This window comes from Merops nubicus, unplaced genomic scaffold, assembly GCF_000691845.1.
Source record: "Merops nubicus isolate BGI_N331 unplaced genomic scaffold, ASM69184v1 scaffold15071, whole genome shotgun sequence".
In the NCBI taxonomy this organism is placed as follows: domain Eukaryota; kingdom Metazoa; phylum Chordata; class Aves; order Coraciiformes; family Meropidae; genus Merops; species Merops nubicus.
Window position 1 is genome coordinate 7970 of NW_008587704.1, and position 21736 is coordinate 29705.

Here is a 21736-nt window from a genome sequence, read left to right on the forward strand (position 1 = left end):
TTACTTACTATTTTTGTATTTTATCTTAATTGTTATCCTGTTCAGCAGCTTGTCCTTACATTAAAAAGAATACACCCAAAAGACTAAATCATGTATCTGTATTGACTGTCAAACAGTTCCCCCCTTTGCCCAAAATTCAGCACCAACACGCTTCACTAGTCTTGAATGTCTAGTTCAAGGCACAAAATGTAGCAATACTTAACAGTCCTAGAATCAACTAATCCTGCTCTTACAAGCTTGTACAAATCAGCAATGAATGTCTAGTTTAGCAGACAGAAAATACCTAGGTATTTAACTTAGGAGAGAGAACTAAAAAAAAAACCACAACACTCAAATTAAACAGTATTTACATTCAACTATTACCCTGCAAGATAAATCTGAACTTTCAGGCTATTTTTTCAATAGCTTAAATTTCAAAGACTATTTCCAAACAATTTTCAAGGTCAGACTAGACCTACATGTGCCAAATAAAACCAATACACAATGATAGGAGCCGCAGCCCATGCACAAAATTTATTGTGTGCTACTGTTTATAAAATACTTGAATAGTTCAGAACATGCATAAAATTTCCAACTTAGGGGTATGTACAGATTGTACTTTATGGCAAACAAACAAAAAAAAAGGGGGGTGGGGGGTGGGAGGAGAGATGAACTCTAGTGACATAAGTTTCAAGTTGTGTTCCAGGGGACAAGAAGGACATGTAACAAAATGTCAAAATATATAACAAAGTACAGTGGCAATCAGTACAGTCAATTATTTGTGAACAAATTAGCACAGGGCTTCAATTTTTATTTTAACCAAGCAGTCCTGTAGATACCAAAATACATGCAGTCTCAAGTTTACACTTTCACTAATGCCTTAGCAGTTGAACAGAGCAATTGCTTACGTGCCGCTTTGCCTAAACAAGAAGTATGTCCAATACAGTTTCAGCTTCCTTTACAGATTTAAAAATAATTAAAAGCTTGCAGCTATTCAGCCCAGTGGTTATTAGCTATTTATGCAACCGTAATACTCACAATAAACTAAAAGTACCCATAACATCTAGGTAACCTATAGATGTACATCATAGGTCTATATATTAAATATTTGCAAAATGAAAACATGCATACACAAAATACAATGCCAAGCTTTACAGACTTGATATGAATCAAAATGTACTTAAACAATGTACAAAGTTCAATTAAAAGTACCTTAAAATTAACACTTCCATATTTTTTTCTTACTTTTAAAATTAGTATATATAATATTTTTTTAAAATTCAAGGTGGGGAAGAGTCTTGAAAAAGCTGGGCAAAAAAGTTTCTAAATTAAATATTTTTTTTTTTTAAATCTGTGTTCAAGTAATAAACATTCCTACATAGAAATCTTCTGATAAGCTGTAACTAAAAAATACAGTGAATACAATATAGAATTAGCAACATCTAAGGAGTAAACCTGAGGTCAGCGTTTTACAGAATGACCAACTGAGATTTTTTTTTTTTGGCATTTTTTCTGTCTATTTAAAATACAGTTTTTGCAGCCTCAGATATTTTAAGACCATTCTAATCTATTGTTTTAAAGACATTTCATGAAACCAATGTCCATTAATAAATAGTTAGCTCTTAGGGTTGTATTTGAAAATCTGATTTAAAAAACAAAAACAAACTACCTCTACTGAAAGAAAAAAATCCCATTTGTAAACTTAAAAGTGCTGACAACGATAAGCATAAGATGCTAGTCTAGATGTGCTTTAGTGATAACAGCCCAATTCTTCTCCCAGATCTCTTCTGAAGCTTCAGCAGCCAGTGATGGACTCTGTGTGAATATGTGAGGCACGGTCCCAGGAGGTTGGGTCACCACATCAAGAGAGGGGCTGTTGTCTCAAAAGCATGATGTTTTTTCTTCAGTGGGATCAAGTCAGATGGTTTTCCACCTTATTAAGTAGTCACTTCAAGCGATCCCCCTGGCTATTTCATCTGTTGTCACATCAAAAAAGCAGTAATCTAGGAATTCTCAGGCAAGACATCAGTGAGTAAACCAGAAGCTGACGTGGTCACTGTGCATTGTTGTTGCCAGTTCCATTGTTTCCATTGGCATTTGTTGTGTTTATAGTATTAATACCATCTTGCTGAAGAGCATCTTTTCTTGGTGGCATTCTCTCATTGATCCTATCCAAACCTTTTGCTTCTTCAAAACTGCAGATTTTATGTTGCGGAGAGAATCCTCGTATTGCTTAACAAAATGCAAATTTGATATGTCAGTAATGGAAAAGTAAGTTGAAAGCATATATTTCTTTCTAACAAACGATGTCTAAAACAGGTAAGAAATCAGCCAAAGAAACTTATGGCTCTGCATCTGTATTAGTAAAAGCTTCTCTAACCTGCTTTTCTGAAATGTTCAACAGCAATCGTGATTTCAGTTGGTAACAAAAAGAACAAATTATGGCAAATATTCTGCAAGTGGGAATCAAGGGGTTTAAGCCCACTTGATTGCTTCTGCGTGTCCCTGGCGTGGCCAGCTATCGACACCAACTGCTTTTGCTGCCCAGTGCATCAGGCTTAGCTCAACATCCCCCTTCTCCTTGGTGGAATGTCAGTAAGATCGAAGCGGCACAGCAAGTGCAGTGGAGGCAAAGCAGCAAAGGGTCACAAAAGTAACAGCAGGTTTATGTCCTGCATACGCATCGGTGGCCGATCCTGCGGTTTTCATGCAGGCAAAACTGCAGGATGTGCTTCACGTTCTGTGCTCATCACGTGGATGATGGAAATGGACACAACCACAATCACTGAGTTAGTACTGTGGTTAAACGATGGTATCATTTAAATACAAATGTATTTAAAATAAGTACAGAAAATAGGTATTCTCTTGCTATGGATTATTTTAATGAATGAGGTCACTAGTTGAATTTACACCTGAAAATGGTTGACCACATAATAAGACTGAAGTCTTTGGGATGAAATAATTCTCTGGAGATTTGAGTATAGCTTTCCACTCACAACAATGGGACCTCTTGCACGTGTGTGTGAGAACAGAATATGGCACCTGTTTATATTTTTGGAGATCTGACTTCCTTAATTAGAAAACAAAGAATACAGTCATTAATTGGTGCTTTACGACCAAATCTGAAAAACCTCGAAAGTAGCTCTCTCAACTGCTACACTGTTTGTCATTCACTTCATTGAATATTGAGCAAGAGGAAATTAAAGTCTCTCTGAAAAGACAACAATATGCAGTTGAATACTCTGAACACCAAATAATTTGATGGCGTTTTGCTCAATACCACTAACCTAGGACGTGTACACAACTTGTTTTAGCACAGAAGCACTCATAATCCATGAAATTTAATATGCCTCATATTAGCAGGCTGGAAATGAATCTAGTCAACAAATTATATTCAATATCTATAGAAAAAAAGTTACATTTAGATGTCTTGCGCTACCAGATGTTATGGAAAGTTTTTTAAAAAATATATTCAAAGCCATTAAAATAGATTTTATGAGAAAAGTCATGCATAAACAACCCTCCTTCCACATATAACCCCCCCCCTCCACATTCAAACAAAACCTTACAGCTGAATGCAGAAAAAAAACCCACTAAACACTACCATTTTTAAAGACTTCAAGACAACACCACGTATCACAACATGCTATTATACAAAAGCCTACTGCATATTTTGTAAAAAAAAACAAAAAGGACTAAAAAAAAAACCCCAAGAATTTCCCTAAAATATTAAAGATAATCATCATCCTAAAGCCAGAAATGAATGTTACATGTAAAAGGGATGAATCAATGCAGTTGATTCATCTCTGCTTGTGCAAGTTGAAAGTAAAACACACCCACACAAAGTACTTTTGAATTCCCTCCCAGACACCACAGATCTCTGCCAATGGCAAAGACTCTGATCATACCTTTTTCAGCCTCAATTGCCTCTACAGTGGCTGTACAGTAGTGAGCAGATGCATGCAAAATGAATGAGAAAGATGAAGAGTGTAATATCGCATAGCAGAAAAGGCAATGATCAATTTAATATAGTATGCTACGCCAGAATGGATTACAATTAGTTAAAATTATAATTAAGGGGTCTGAGGGGGTTGTTTTTAAGCTTAAGTGAAACTTCTAGATTTTAACTAACAATTTATCAACTAAAAGTAGATCAAAGCAACACTAATTAACTGATGTGATTAACTGCAGATTTTTATAAATTTTTTGGGGGAGGGTTGTTATTTTGCTTTGTTTTGTTTTTAAGACAACAATAGAGAATTTCAACAGGTGTTAAAGTTGTGGTATGGTTTTAATAAAAATTACCAAAAATCTATTTGAGATTACTGTTTCAGAACATTAAAATGAATTAGTGAGCATCATTAAATTACCAAGAAGGACACTATAAAAATAACACTAGCAGTGTTCTAAGAAATTATTTTTCTCTTTATGTTTAGCTCCCTGAAGTTTACCTAGTAATTCAATTTCTCACCATATTTTAAGCTAAAAAGGGGAACTCAGAACTGAATTGTAAAATTCAAACCGTAGAAGAATAATCCAGCAAGTGATATTTACAAAGTCTCATAAATCATTTAGGTCAATCAACAAAAAAAGTTGTACAGGAGGAAGAGGTCTGGATTTAACATAGTTTTGGTGAGTCAATTAATGTGAATAAGAAAAAAAAATCTAGCTTACTAGCTGTTTTTCAAATTAAACTATGACATCTGCTGTAATTTCTTAGGTCTAAGATCTTTCCCACTTGCTTTAGCTCTAGAAGTGAAAGCTTTTATATAAGGTTACTGGAATAACAAAATCAAAATAACTTCCTATTAGGGCAAACTTGCTAAAGTAACCACTTTGTAACTACAACCTAAAGTGTAGTGAAGTTTCCATCATCCTAACAACTTTTTAACCCCCCTACTATCTGCTGTGTCTCTACTACCATAATTTCAGAAATACTACCACAGAATACCACACATAGTGGTAAACTAAGCTGTGTAGTGCTTGATACATACTGTTAAAAATAACAACTGTAACAGAGTATTCAAGCAAATGTTGGGGAAACTAGGTATGTACAAAAGTACAGCAGGAGAGCAGAATTCTTTAAAGTGAATGAAGTTTATCACTTCATTCCCAACCAAAAAAACCCAGGCACATTCCAATTGCCTACATTACGTTGTTACGTATCAGTTGCCAACACTATGCCTTAAACTCACTGTTGCATATAATTATAATTTCCACTGAGATGCTCTAAAAAAAAAAAAAAAAAGAAAAAAAAAGTCATCAGGTACTTGTATTAAGTGCTACTAGAATAATGTGGAACACTTCATGGTAGTGCAGCATCTTCACTTTTTAGACACGGCACAGCCCATGGTACCACTTAGATTTACTGAGACAAGGGCAACCTCAGAACTAAATCAAAAAGCCACTTGAAGGGACAGCTATTGATGTTTATGTTAGGGGAAAGAAACATTCTCAAATTGCACAAGTGATTAGGTTAAGAATTATTTTAGAAAGTCACCAAATACATACTTTCATACTGTAATCAATTTGCTACACAAATACAAAACTACGTAAAAAGCCACCTCTTTCCACCATTTCCTGTTACCTGTTAAGTCTTTGTTTTCAATCTTTTCCTGAAAAGATCATGAATGCTGATTTATCTCTGTAAATTATGTAGCTTGGTCATAAATACAAATTTACTCCTAGTTCATCCTACTTGTAATACCATTATTCCAAAAAGATCTTGGAATATACATCACAGCTAAGAAAAAGAACAAACTGACTGGAAAACACAAGCACCTGAAAAAAAACACTCAATTTGGAAAATAATTCTAAAATAGATTCTATTTTGCAGGTACACCTAAATTAAAACTATATTCTTTTTAAACCCTGATAAAACTCAAATAAATACTGCATCATACTAATGTAACAGGTAATCCTCAAGTCTTTACTCATGAAATTCTCAACTTGAGAGCAAATTTTAAGCAACAATTCTCAATGCCATTTCCATCTTCATTTCCAGCTCTCCCCTTCCTTTAACTTAATGGACAGATCTAATAGAAAATCCTTGCCAACTTTCAATATAAACAAAAAAAAACTATCTTACTGCCTCTTGGACTAATAGCAAGGGCAGCAATGAAAGACAGAAAGAAGTATTTGGCTAGTTCAACTGATTTCCATGGAAGTACTTAAAATTTTTAATTTAGGCTTGTGCTTAGTATGCAGCTGAATATAGCTTTAGGTGTTTGGATTTTTTTTAAATAGATGTTGACTCAATTGGGAAAATAATTCTGTTGGATTCAGTTCACAGAATAAGTCATTAAGAAATGCTGCTTTGAAGAGCAATACTTAATATGGTCCTTACTATTTCAGATACTATAATGTGAGCAACAAAAATTATAAAAACCATAAGTCTACGTTAACAAAAAGTAGAAACAAAGGCCATGATTTCCCAAAGTCTGTTTTTATCCTAGTACATTAAAGCTATCAAAAAATAACCTATTATTTGTTTTTCAAAACCATATCCCTATATTTCTGGATTTAAAAAAAAAAAAAAAAAAAAATTCATATATTTAATTCTTTCATAGGACATAGTTTTGTACTTTTTTCAAAAATTATCTTTTTTAACTGACCTGTCTTTGCTTAACCCTTTCCTAGTTAGCATTTGAACTCCACCTCGGCCTGCTCTAGTTTGCCCATGAGTTGTGTTAATGTGTTTGGTGGCCTGCTCTGCATTATGTCAATGCCAGCAAGCTCTTCCCCCCTGAAAATGGGCAGTACCTCCCAAGAGAGAGCAGCTGTGGCTCAGCTCCTGGACAGCAGTGGCCATTGCCAAGATGCAGCACAGAATATGTTACTGACATGACGAAATATAAGAGGCAACAATTGCTTATGCATTGCTTAAATGGTGACTAAATAAAATATATGTCTATATACATCTATAATTGCCCTGATAAAAAAAATATTTCAGCCCAGCTCTCTATAGAAATGTAAATATACACTCCAACTTTAGTTTTCAGAGCTTCTGATAGATTTAATAGCAACCAGCACAACTAGACCTTTTCAAAATGGGTTATTGAAAAATGAGCCCTTGTAAGACTAAAACCTGGAAACCCCATGACTAATCAGTTTTGTGAATTTAAAAAAAAATAAATAAAATTCTGTACTTAAGATGTTCTTTTATTTTCTCAAATTTAGACTAGTTTAAATTATTGATAGTATACTGATCAACATGGATTTCAAAATGTAATTAAATGCTTGTAGAAAGAAATCCTACTATACTATTGGTGACCACATTTTTGCCAGGAATACAAATTCACTGATATTATGATGGGTTAGGAAAGTGTCAATTAATGAAGGGGAAGTTTTTGTTTACTTTTTTTTTTGAGCATAATATTTTGAAAACTTCGATTTTTTAGAACTGAAAAAATAGAAGTCTTATCAGTAAAAATAAGTTAACTGCAATTTAAGGAGAACTAACAATTGGCACAAGTTATTTTGAACACTCAGCATGACTAAAACAAACGAGATATTAATGTAGTGCATCAAGGAATATTGCCATCAAAAGTTCTAGTCAAGAAAAAAAAAAAAACACCACCCACAAAAATCCAAAATGCATTCTGCATACTTTCCAAATGTCCCATATTTCCAGTAATGGAAGAAAGTCATACGTTTTATGTTAAAAAAATTTTCTAGTCAGTTTGATCCTCTCTGATATTTGTAATGCAACATGAAGAAGAATTCGTTAAATGAGTGAGAGGAATGCAGACTCATTTTTTTAAGCATAATAAAGTATCTTATTAAACAATGAAAATTTAAACTAGAACATATGCTTTTGGAATAGTTGGATGGATTACGAAACATACACCATTTCTTGTTATAGACATTCACAAAACAATCACATACATACACTGGACATATATACTTAATTGTAGACACTATATGTCCACTGAAAAATGACTTAAAATGTCACATTCATGTTTCAAAGCTATTAAAAAACAGCTTTGACAGTTTAATAGAGAATGTAGCAAAAGCCCTTAAAAAAAACTATATTGTATTTTTTTTTAAAATTCAAATAAACAGCCTAAATCACTAAATGAGAAAAGCAGCTACTCTTGGAAGATAGATGGTGTAAAAAATTGTATTCATATACCATAATCTTTCAATAGCTCCACAATTCAGTGGTTCCATACAACACTTCTGTACTTTCTAGTAAAGCCTGAAGATGGCAAATAAAAAGTCTGTGAAGAGTTAATGTTAAGAGTGCTGCTGATATGAAGTCTGGTTTCAGACTGGTCTATTTTAGTTATCCACCATTGTGAACAGAAACCTGGACTTCACTCTTTTAACAAATTCGGGACAATCCCATAGCAGTCACCCTAAACCTAGTTAATAATTTAAGGGCCTTATGAAAAATATGATCCAATGATTCAACAAACTAAAAAAAAAAAAAAAAAAAAGAAAAGCCTTTTACAAAATATTCAATGAGCCAGATTACAGGTATATTTTGTATAGAGTTCTTTTTATTTTCATGCAAAAAAATATATGCACACTTAATAACACCCTTTTTTTTATTTATTTACAAGTTTTAAATTCAATCCCTTTATTCTCAACTGATTTTATAACAATTACTGAATATTTTTCAAGTACATTATTGTTCAAAAAGCACAGACAATGTGCAGCAGCAAATGCAGCAAACCTCAAAAACAAGGTGCTACAACATTGCTTCTACATCAAGAGACAGACAAGCGTCTGGGAATAGTGCTTTAATTTTAACACTTATACAGACATACATCTATACCTAGAGAGAGACAGACAGATCTAAGAAAGCAGCTACATCTGCAGAGGAAGGAAACAGCATGTTACAAGGACAATTCAGGGAGGTCAATTATACATAGAACATTTGACAAACAACATAGAGAACAAACTTTGGCATTAATTACCAGGGTACAAAACATAGCACATTTCAATCTATCAATGGAGTGTAACACAGAACTCTGCAGCCTGTAGCTGTTTGTTAATATTAATATCAACAAGCATTTGACATTGTCAATGAAAATACTAACACATCTATAATAAAACCATTTTAATGGAAAGCAGACAAGTAATGATGCAAAACTATATTGCCATTTTTGTATCTGTAATGATCGATGCCTCAACACCAGATCCGTAACGTCACCCCACTTCAGGCATCTGTGCCACCTGAAAAATTGTAAACTAAGGAAGCTCGAAGTCTGAAAAACATGGCCTGACACTGCTGAACTGACATGCTTTTAGTTTTATACCCTGGTCAAGTATCCATTCCACATTGCCTGATTAACACGTAACACTGTGCTTGTATCAGCCGCTAAGACAAGAACTGAAAAGCATAAGAAATTCCCTGCATGCATTATGTGTAGTGTTAGCAAAAGAGTGAGATGTGCCCCAGTCCATCTGAGGCACAGCAAGTTGCATAACATCATTACCACTTTGCAGGGTCTGTCGTCCTCCAGCCAACACTCCACTAGGTAACATTCCAGTGGGAGTCAAACCCTTGAGTGTCAGCACACTTTCACTCTCCTCCCTGGTGTGAGAAAAAACAACAACAAAACCTTAAATATTCACTCATGAAAACGTATTAAGGTAAAGTCAGGGATGGGAAGAGTCTGCTTTTGCTGTGCTTTATGCATGTCAAGACTGAATGTACATTCAAATTCAAAACAACTAGAAAGGGGAAAAATATTTCTATCCCAGACCCGTCTTTCCTCTGCCTAAGAGTTGCACTCTGCCACTGAGTGCTTCTGAAACAAATTCTGAGCAGTTATTCATATGCAGGCTCATTAGCTTTGAAATTAGCACTGAATGCCTCATACAATACTGAAGATATCTCACTGCCACCAAACAACCTGTAATTTTGTTCAAAGTGTCTATGCTTCAGGAAATACCAACTTTAAAAAACAAACCCCATTTGAACAGTTATGGTCTGTGGGAAACTATATTATTTTGTGTAAATGTAATCACGAAATCTCTAGATCCAGACAGGTACAAGAAAATGGTATTTTTTAAAAGCTGAAAAAAAACCCCACAAAACCAGTCAACTTTCTGGTATGCCAGAAGTTTTCCAAGCCAGTCCTGAGTTCCTCCATTATACTCTTGATTTCAATCTTTCTATTTTGGTACTGTCTCTCCAACACTTAACACCTGGACAAACAACTTGTAAACTAAAGATCGTGTTCTCCAATTTCCTGAAACATGTCTCCAAAATAACTTTAAAATATTCTTTAACCAAAATTACCAACATCAAGGACGTGCATCAATATGCCAGACAAGATTCGGATGTGCAATGAGCACCCTGAAACATGCCTGGCATCCATTATGCTGCAAGAGAGATGTTTTCCTCATGTACTGAAGAGGGTTTTTAGGAAGGCAGAAGTCATGCAAGTACCTGAGAACAGAGAAGACTCTCGCCATCTTGCCAATGGCACGAATTTTGTTTCTGATTATTTCTTTCCGTGCGGCAGCTGTACCTACTTTCAATGGAATAAGAGAGAATCTCAAGCTCATGAGTCTTTATGGGGTCACCATTGTAAAGTACATCGAATTCAACACAACTGTTTAGTTTGGTACTTTTCACAGGAGACCAGTACCCAAACACTTAAGAGCACCAAGTTACACAATTATGGCTTCCCAATGCCATCAAAACCACCATCACCTCTGTGTCCACAAAAAAGTTTAGGACGTTCCTATGATTTCCTAAAGCTAGCAAGCATCTAAATTACCACCTCTACAGTGTGGTAATTATCATAACTCATTTGCCTGAGCTTTTACACTCAAAATTCTTCACTGACATCTGTGTATACCAAGATGTAGGCACGCAGCCCAATATAGAACCCAAAGAGATATTAAAGTCACAAAAAAATAAAGACTTGTTGCTAATTGTTAAACAGCTGTCCAAGAGAAAACAGTAGTTTATTGGCTTGTTTTTACATCAGCTCCCCAAAACACCCTCACCCACCCCCCAAAAAAAACCCACAAAATAAAATGCCCAAAGAATCACAGTGTTACCTCACCCAACATCTAAGTCTATGTTCTGTATTGTCTCATGTTTGCATCATTTGCAGAAGTTACTAATAACCAAAGATCTGGAGTACTGCATATTCCACAGAGCAGACACCATTTGTGACAGATGAAAGTGAAAACAAAACCCTGAAAGGAAGTTTAAAGGTGGGAAGGAAAGCCACCTTTGCTTGCTTTGACATTCTAGAAATGGAAGCTCCTCTCTTCAACAATAGGTATTGTTGGTTTGTTTCAATATAAAAAAAGTCATCCTTCCTCTCATCCTCCTTTGCTTTTGCTGACTCCTCAATTCCACTAAAACAGTAAAGGCAGATGAGGAGTCTGCAGAACTAAAGCATTTACTTCTCCTTAGCCATTGGGGAAGGAGAGTACACGTCAAGGTAAGAGTTATTCAGTCATACTTTGAATTCAGCCCCAGGGGATCAAAAGTGAACTAATTCCAACAGCTCTGTTAGGTATTCCAGAACCTCCATATACCATTTATCTTCAACCCTGGGAGAAAGGTACTCACTATAAAGTTGCCAAACTAATTTACAAGATTGCAGAAGAGAGAATTACAGAAGTGTGCAGAGGAAAACTGTGTATCCACAAATTTATCTACTCGTATTCAAAAAAAGCAGTTGTGGAAGAAGCCTTTTTCCATCCCTGCTCACTCATCTTTAGCTTCTGCAGGAGAATACGTGCACTCTAGCATAACAGAATCACCCTCCTTGGACCACAGCTGCAAGGAACATGAGCCCTTCTCTTGCACAGGAGTGGGTAGGCTCCCTACCCTCAACACCCAACCGAATCAAACACAAAACTAAGTCACACAGGGGCAAACAAGAAGAGAATCACATAAGAAGGCAAATGTATAGTAGTGACAAAGACAAAAAGGGAACAAGAGACAATCTTTGCATGAACACAGGGAAAGAATCTCAGGGTATGACAAGTATCTGCCAATCCACATAAACAAAATGGAAAAGCTGGGAACTATTGAGTAAAGCTTTTTTAGATGAAGGAACAACTTTAAGGAAATACAGACACACGTGCACAAAAAAAGCCAACATAACAACATGGAAGGCTCAGGAACAAAAAAGAAAACACAAAACACTTTGAAAAGAACAGGCTGAAACATTAGTTTTTTACTGAATTTTCCAGAAGGTACCTCCTTTGAACACTATTAAATAACAGCCTGAGGATCTGGAATGGGAAGGTAACTCTTTCAGAGTTTTTGAAAAGGCTAGGGCTAAATAAGAGACCATGAACTTTTACCTACAGGTTCCTCAATCTTCCTCCTACCTACACCTATTTGAGGGCTACAATGATGCAGAGCTGTAAAATTCAGGCTGAAAAGATTTCAGGAAGTGCTAGTGCCTGTATCTAACTCCAGAAGGTCCCTGTGCCTGAAAAAGAGAAAGGCTGGTTAGGGGTAGTTTTGGTATTTATTTGGTTATGGGATTCTTGGTTTGGTTTCAGTTTTTAACATTATCTTTCATTGCCTCAGCCCTCCAGGAGCAACACAGCCAAGCCAAAAGGACAAATGTATTACTCCAGGCTGCACCACGGCACTAATGTGGCCACTGAATCCTCCCTAGTTCAGAGAAGACAGTAAAGTGGCATCTGCTTACAGAAAAATTGTCTTGATGACACCCTAAATTAGTGGAAATATGAGAAAGAACTCTCCCATTCCCCATTTCCAATGCCTGCAGAAGAAAAATTCTGAAACATTCATACTATTATGCCCCAAAGAGTTCAAATACCCTTTGGAAAAATTCTAAAATCTAATGCATTCCAAAGTATTAGAAATATTCTCCAGAAGTGACGAATTTTATGGAAAACAAACTGATTATTAGGCAAGTAAGGGTCAGAAGAAATCTTCTACCCTGGGCTTTCAAAAAAATGAGATGATAGACCATGAATTTATGTTAGTAGGCTTCTTTTTAAATTTTTTTTAATCTAGCCATCTTCAAAACTTCACATACAACAAGAAGTACTTTTCTGATATCTTAGTTGAAGGAAATCCAAAGTACTATACAAACCAGGTTTTGGAAGATAGTATAAACACGTTCCATGCACACCCTTAAAAAAAATTCACAATAAAAGTATTAAAGAGCAAGACAGACAACTGAACGCTCCCTACACATGCAGGACCAAAGACAAAATTTTAGAAATAGGTTAAAGAATGAAATTCTACAAAAAAAAGGAATGGAAGAAAGGAGGAAAAAAAAATTCATGCACAGAAAGACAGATGTCTTGGAATATGACTTCTGATAATAGAATACACAAGCTTTTATAAATATCCCATTGGAATGGGTAATAATAATAAAATGTTACATGTGTCTCTCAACAGAAAGGTATTTTCTGCATCAATACTTAATACTGCCTGTTTCTGTAAAGTCATATTTCAAAACAGTCCTACTCTGTCTGGTCTGTACCTTTTTTACTGCCATATATGAGTCGCTCTTCAGATGGAGAGTCCAGAAAAAAAGGAAGTGAATGATGGAGAAAAAGGTGAGTAAGACAAATAAAATAAAGATATTTAACCTGGCAGTGGTAATAAAGAAGGAATGGAGAAGAAATGTGAAAAAATAAAATGGAAAAAATTGCAACACTTGAAAATGCATTCATCAGACAAGAAGTGGAATTGTTGAGCTTATTTTAAAATTTGACGATAAACAAGTGAAAGCTTGAACATCAACATCTGAAAAAAAACCCAAAACATTCACATAGAAAGATAAAGCGTAGACAGTACCTAGGTGGCATTAAGAGATGCATCAAGCAAAGAAATTGTTAAAGGAGATAGAAGAATAAAATAATTCAAATTAGGAAACTGCAGCTATGTTCTAAATACAGGGCATATGCAATCAACTAATGACTGCACTTATGCTGGACAACATAAAGGCCAACACCTCAGAATACCATGTAAACTCACTCTGCAAATTTTTGGTGTAATTGCTTTGTGCCAAATTTAGCAGGAGTACTTGAATGAAAAACAAAGTAACTGTTTGCAGGATCACATTTGAGACTATTTCTAATTTTTCACCTTTCTGGCAACAATCTAAATGGCAGTGAAGTTCAAGTGGGTCATAACCAGCGCATTCCATTCTAAACCACACGGCTGCTTAGCACAACATTATTCTGCTACTGAATATGAATACAGTAGTTGCCAAACATTACCAATGAGGTCATGTCTCTAGTATCTTTATAAATGATTCTTTAGTGTTCCTAAAATACTGCTGAAACTGTCCTTCCTCCTCCCCCATCATCAAAAAAATCCATCAAATCCGTTCTGTTATTGGATAAAATGAAGCGAGTCTAAGAAACTTTTAGGTGTGACATTAAACACTACTGTGAAAAAACACACAACCAAACCCAACAAAACAAAACACCCAGATGCTAGGTCTTCATGTTAATGTTGCTTCTTAAGCATCCTGCTACAAACATTTCCTTAACAATCTACTATATCACAGTTTAAAAGACAGATGCTATAATTCATTGCATAAATACATATTATACAATGTACATATACAAGTTCTCCTTTAATTTTATCCCTAAACTCAAACATCAAGACTTAAACTTGTTTTTCATACTTTATGTATAATACTTAGCCATAAATTCATCTTTCACCTACACCAACCCTTTACTGAAGTGCAATTATTAAGAAATTTAAGACTTTACAATAAATTCTAAATATTAGCAAAGTTTAGTATGTTTCAAATTTGAAGCACCAAGAAATTTTAATCATTTTCCACAAAAAATTGAAGTTTTAAATAGAAATCTGTTATGCATATTTGACAGGAGAGTGTTACTGCTTCTTGATCACAAACGCAAAAATGCAATTCCCTTCTCCTCCCCCCTCCCCCTCCCTTAAAGTGTCATTATATAAAGAAAAATTTGAATGCAATTTTCTTCAAATTTCAGGTAATGTTACACTGGTTAAGTTAACTACTGTTTTCCAAGTTATTAACCATTAAAAATATTTATATATCCTCAAGTAACCCCTACCGTCAAATTGATCTTCTCCCTCTGTCATTAGTTCATCATCAGAGCAAATGCTCAGAACGTTCACCAACATTTCTGTTACTGTATAAGAAAAAGTAAATCTTAATTAATTCCCTGTAGAATTCTAAATATTCCCATGTACATAAGATGTAACTAGTCACCAGCAACTACAGTGAATGAACTTCCCAGATCACAGCGATTACCCAGTAGTCTGGTTTCAAAAACATGTGTTTTTCTTGATGTGCACTGTCACAGAATTTAAAAGGCTCAGAAAAATAAGCAGCTAAAAATGATACCATCTAACAACCAAAGAACACAGTTGAGCTTTCTCTCCTATCTTACAAGGAGTTCTTTTAGATAAGAATTCTCTGTTTGTGTATTAGCATTTTTACATTAGGACAAGTATTTGAACCAGATCTTATGCAAAATTTATGTACATATGAAAACATTTTAACTACTCAAATTTAGGCTTAAAATGAGAGAGCTATTCCATCCCTGGCACCTTCAGGCATGTAGCAGAAGCACTGAAGCACAAAAATATTACGATATAAGTATCATACAAACTACATGTCATTTCAAACTCCCCTTAAGAATATCTACATAGTGGATACACAAACTCATCTCAAAAAGCTTGTATTTCCTTTCTCCAGGAATCTCCTGTTCTGCCAGTCTTTCCCATGCACATCAGACTCTTTTTTAAAACAGCCAAACTTCTCCTCCCCCTAAAGTCTTCAGAAACCTATTCCAGAAGTTCAGTCAGAAGGTTAAAAATGCTGTATATTCACCCTCATAGAATGGTTTGGGTTGGAAGAGACCTGGAGATCATGTAGTTTCAAGCCCCCTGCCATGGGCAGGGACACCTTATACTGCTGTCTATATTTATTCATTACTAATTCGTACAGTCCCTGCATTATCTCCTGTGCTTCTCCATTCTTAGCAAAGAGTTACTCTCTACTTCAATGAAAAAAAACCAAACCACCAAACAAGCTTTTGATCTGTTCAGTGCAGACCAGACAACATTGACACTGTATCCTTCATCAAAGGTGTAAGCAGAAAAAAAAACAAACCACCAAACAAGCAATTATTCTGCTTTTGATCTGTTCAGTGCAGACCAGACAACATTGACACTGTATCCTTCATCAAAGGTGTAAGCATATATTGTCCAAAGGCAAGACAAGCTACAAGGGATACAATTATAGTTAAGCAGTCTACACCGTGGGTCATTGAGCAGCTTACTGAACAGTACTCAGATGTCTCATTACCAGCATCATAACAAAAGTGAAATAAACAGTATTAACCTTTTGCTGTTGAAAATCTAATCTACTGAATCAGCAGGTAAAATAGATATAAAGAAAAATCTTCCAACTGTCAGGTGCCTCAATTTAAAAATTATTTTTAAATGCTGTGTTGGGTTAACCCCCCCAAAAAAGGTCCAAATTCATCACATTTAACTGCTCACTAAAGACAATATAAACAAATTTAGCATCCTAGTTTTATGTGACTGTAAGTATATAATCTCAAGAATACTTCACAAACAAATTTAAAGAGCTTTCCAGATCTCTTTTATCAGTTCCTGGCAGGGAAGGATTTTAAACAGACCCAAATTGCTTTGGGTCTGTTTGCTCTAACCTCATTGCTTTTTAACTGTAGACTACTCGGAGCCCCACTGTCCTAGATTCAGAGTTATCAACTCTGGAGGGGAAAAAAAAAAAAAAAAAAGAGGATATGTGCTAAATTATCTTTTTTAAAAGAAAAATTATAACTCAAAAAGATATCTTTAATGAAGGTCAATCACTTATAACTACATAGAAAAGTTAACATTTTGTGTGGACATCTCAACATAGTTTATACCTATATCTATACAAGATTAGTGACATATATTACCTAGCATTTTGTAAAATATAAACAATTTTCATATTGACTTAAATGCAGTTCAAAGGTGCTACTTAACAATGCAGGTACACACTCTCAATGAAAATTATGATTTCTGTTAACACCTCTGCTTTATTAGATGCAGTTTTAACTACCTTGACTGAAACAGGTGAAGAAAACAACAACAAAATAACTGTATTCAAGGCTATCTCAGAAATGGTGTTTTCACACCCCAAAAAAACCTCAGATTAACAACTTCACCAAATCTTCTACCCAACAGATACTCAGTTTCACAAAAATGATGCAACTAATCTCTCATTGCTAAAAATTTTTTCTTTTTTACTAATTAAGAAATATTATTTCCAACATCAGTCTGGGAGAAATAGGAAAGATATTAATTCATTGATGTGTAATTACTTCCTACCTTTTTCTCCAACAAATGGCAAAGACCATGTGAAAACGTCCATAAAATTTGGTAGCCAGTAAGGATGAGGAGAACAATTGAACTGACGAATATTCATCACATTGTTTTCATATTTTAATACAGCAGCTACAAGAAAATTCAGACATTTTGAAAATAACATTTAAAATTCGTGAGTGCCACAAATTTCAAGTCACAGGTTTGTTTTAGTGCTCTTTATATAAAGAAAATAACCTCAAAGACACTCCATTCTCTTTCTTTCACAGTATTTACAAGACAGACTTCTAATGGAGAACTTAAGATTTTTACTGCTCATTTTGCAGTTGAAGGTACTGTTACATGTCAATACAGTTCTGTTTGTTACAGGTCTATAATGAACAAAGATTTTAAAAGGTCCTGAAAAGGTATTATTTCAGCAACTTGAAGAAAATTCTAATTCAGAACAGCAGTATATCTAGATTCAGGTTTTATTCTTCATATGTGTCTTTCCACATTGTAATCCTGAAGTAAAGCCATAGAAATGTATAAGATCAGGGAGAAGAGGAAGCACAGAGAAACAAAACAGAAACACAGAAGTATTTTACAGCTAACTAAGTGTTGACTGTGTTTTCCCATACTTACTCTTGCATTATACTGGGAATGGCTGATGTGAAAAAGGATTCTTAAAACATAATATCCAGAGATGGCAAAAAAAAAACCCCAGTTGAAGCTATTTTTATTTCTCCTTTTCTTTACAATCAGTGCAAGTAACAACATCTCATCTTTTCCTCTATGCAATTAATCACCCTAAGTAAGTGGTATGGGTTGGGGGGTGGTTCTTTGTAGGTGTATGGGAGAAAATGCAATATATTTCATAGAGAAGAGGCCCTGGTTTCAAAGAAAAACTATTTGACCGTTTGGAGAGCATTCATTCGTCACATACTTGAAATACCACATTAACATCATACTTGAATTTTGGCAGGCTTTATTTTTAATTATTTCTGTTGATGAACTTTGTTCTCATCTATGAATAATATTAATTTACAGCAAAGGTCTTTAAAGTCAGAATTACAGAGAAATCTCCATGCTTGTGTGCTTCTCCTGTGCAGCAGATGGACAAAAATTGATTCCTTCTGTTTTACACCCCACTAATGACATTTCCAATGGTGATCAGTATTTAGATCAGTATTCTAGTACTTGCTCTTTCTGGCCCTGAAGCATCACAACTAGGCTCTCACAAGCAGTGATACACAACACAAACTACCTTAGGCTGCTGATCAGTGCTTCCTCCTTTCCTTACTTAGCTCACAAACAAAAGACAACCAGAGAATTCAAAACTCATAGCACAGGAAAGCCTTCCCTGACTGGAAAATACGAGGTGATACATTCCTAAGTACTAAATAGCAAACACTTTTGCAAACAAAATGTTTGCCCACACTCATGCTTCAAGGTACTCTTAAAAGAGATCACCACTTACATCACATGCTCTTCTACATAATATAACTTTTACTAATGGAATTTTTTTTGCCTTTGAATTTCTCACCTGGCAAAAAATTACTGATATTAGATGACTTAATGAAATAAAAATGTTTTACTAGTTACTACACAGTTATAAATAACAAGTTCTTACCTTTATTATTGTAGACATCCAGGTAATTAGGTGCTGAAAAAATTGTTATTAATGATGGGAACCCTGTAGTTTGACTTTTCCTGTACATTCTATAACTGCAAAACCAAACAGATTATTTCACATCTTACAGTAACAAGCAATTATTTTTTTTTACACTGTGAATGATTTATTGAAGGACACAACATACTTACCCTGCATCTTGTGCTTCATGTGCTCTAATGATTGACAACAAATTATTATTTTGCAAAAATTCACAAACTGCTGGATAGCTGTGAAATGAAAACAACTATGAGTAAAAGAAACTATCTTAAAATATGCAGCAAAAGTCACCACTAGAATACCAAAGAGATCACAGCATATTCTCACCTATAAAAGTATGAGCATCCTCTGACTGTATTGTGACTGAAATGCTCTTGTGAGTTTTCATTTCCAAAATCTTCTGAAGGATCTGACCACAGTAGGTCACACATTGGTCCAAATGCTGGAGGCTCTTTGAATCTATCTAACTGTTTGAGAAAAGGCATAGCACAAAGAGTCTTTGAATATTAAATCAGTAAGTTTTACACACTTATTAAACTACATATCCATCAATACCAAGTGGTTTTAGAATAAATCCCAACCATATCAAAAATAAGTAGTTTGTGTATTTTTTCCTCTCCTCCTCATGAAATAAGGCACAGGCATGCCAAAAGAACAAAAACCTGTTAAGAGCAATAAGATTTATTAGTTGTAAAAAGAAGGGAGATAAATTCCAGACTGATGGATATGTCTAATACAATGTCAAGTTACAGAAAAGAAACAAAATGATCTTTTTTCATGTACACGCCATATCTACCAATCTGGAGACACTACCAGGAATTAGCAAAGAGTACAGAAAGCATACAGTACATAAAACAGGAATTATAAAAGAAAAGCAGGAATTAGTAGCACTGACTAGAAGAGGCTAAGTATACCATCAAAAAACACCCAAAGCAACCCATCCAAAAAAAAAATCAACAAAACATCCAGCTCCATAATGGGTCATTTAACAGTGTAATGAAGAGGTGGCTAGCTTAGTGCTCTTAGACTTCCTTCACACAGGCTTTATTTCTCAGCTATAGCTCTGGGGTAACAGGTCATGAGCATTTTCTTCTCTCTAGCTGCTTCTTGATAGATTTCCACTTGGAAACAATTGCTTTAGCAGCCTACAACTTTCCTAGAAACCACACAAAGTGACAGAAGTAAGGAGGACAGCACATTTGTTAACATAAAGGGAAAATACCCTACTTAGGTAACAGTCAATCGATCTCTGATGTTCCAGAAATTAAATTAGAAATCCGAGATTCGATGTAATATTTGTTGTGTAGCTGGAGTTTGTTCACAAGATGATTTTATCCAAGAAATGTAGGAACGGTTCTCTGATGGACAGTGTGCATTTATCTCACTTTTTCTCCCATACCAAAGAAGATGACTTTGATGGTACTGGAGAACACTTAACTCTTCATGACAGGTTCGAAGGGAGGTTTGGTGAACACCTGGTGAATTTGAGTCTAACGGTCCATAGAAATCCACTCAAATATGGAACCAGCAGTAGTGCCAAGCTCTCTCACGCCCTGGAAAATCAGAGCTCCCGAGGCTGCCACCTGCAACATAAGTGGAGAGGTCCAGATCTTTACAAATTCCTGCCAGATAATGGCAAGGCTGGTATTAACCGAAGGTGTTGTTGGAATTTATTCAATATTAAAAATCCAGTGGTTTAGCATTCCAACACTGGATGATAAACCTGGTATGGAGTATTTCTTCTAGATTGAAGAAGTCAGTCCATCAACTTCTGCAAGTACCTGAATTTCTGTAGATTAAACCATCAAGTTTCTAAAGCTCCAGCAGCAAATTTGGGTCCAAAAGTTAACAGAAGCATTCACACAAGGGAGATGCAACTGTTTGCCATCTGAAGTTTCCTGCAATAGAGAAGGCTGAAAGTCTAAAAGTTATTCTTCCAGGATTCTACTGATGACTTTGACCAAACGGACAGAGAGGTTAAGAATAAAAAGTTTTGGTTGCTGCAAACATTGGAACAATAATGTAGCCATTTCTTGGAAGTAAGGAGGTCAGTTTCAAAAAACAAAAATATCCTAAACCAAACCAAAATCCCCATCACACAACCAAAAACCACAAACCACAAAACCTCCATACACACCAACAGTTTCAGAAAACAAAAATACCCTAAACCAAACCAAACCAAAAACCCCATCACAGAACCAAAAACCACAAAACCTCCATACACACCAAAACACAATGTCTCCTATTTCTGAATATGTTGTGCTTATGGCAAAACAAAAATCTCAAAACTAAAATAGCTTAATATATTTCTACATATGATTCAGGTAACTGAGAAAGACAGTTTTATTAAAGAAAAAGAATCATTACAACTGGTGTTAAAACAGAAATAGGTAGTAGATTTTTTAATACATACCAGAAGGTATTTAAATGTAAATTAATTTCTAAGTATTATGCCCTCAGGGCTACTAAACTGAAGTGCATGATACCTCCAGACAGATGTTCAAATTCAGGAGTAGCAAAACCTTTGAGGTAGATTAAGATACAGTAAATGAAAACTAAACTATTTTACTTTTGAGACAAAAGACCTTCACAGAAGTTTCACATATTTGAAGAGACACCAGATTTAATTAATCTGTCCTAATTTTCCTGAGAACTACCATACACTAAAGCTCTACAAACAATGTGAAGGCTACTGAAGAGTGGCAGTAATCTTACATATTACTGAAGGAAGGGAAATTTCAGCAGACCACAGACAGGAAGCAAAATATTATAAAGACAGATTTCCAGTAACACCC

General features: G+C 35.1%; 1 protein-coding gene across 5 annotated transcripts in view; it reads right to left on the reverse strand.

Annotated features, from left to right (window-relative positions):
• Positions 1-487: 487 nt before the first annotated feature.
• Positions 488-21736, reverse strand: part of PPP3CB (protein phosphatase 3, catalytic subunit, beta isozyme) — a 30695-nt gene continuing 9446 nt past the window's right edge. The window contains exons 5-13 of one of the 5 annotated variants that reach the window (XM_008949027.1): positions 19269-19408; positions 19094-19171; positions 18903-18997; positions 17297-17422; positions 15004-15081; positions 10385-10466; positions 9426-9523; positions 3888-3917; positions 488-2211 (exon numbers count right to left, since the gene is read on the reverse strand). In XM_008949027.1, coding sequence (XP_008947275.1) covers positions 2033-2211; positions 3888-3917; positions 9426-9523; positions 10385-10466; positions 15004-15081; positions 17297-17422; positions 18903-18997; positions 19094-19171; positions 19269-19408 — 906 coding nt within the window. In that variant the 3' untranslated portion in view covers positions 488-2032. Of the gene's footprint in view, positions 2212-3887; positions 3918-9425; positions 9524-10384; positions 10470-15003; positions 15082-17296; positions 17423-18902; positions 18998-19093; positions 19172-19268; positions 19409-21736 lie in introns of all 5 variants that reach the window. The other 4 variants (XM_008949026.1, XM_008949028.1, XM_008949029.1 and 1 more) reach the window with 4 other exon arrangements.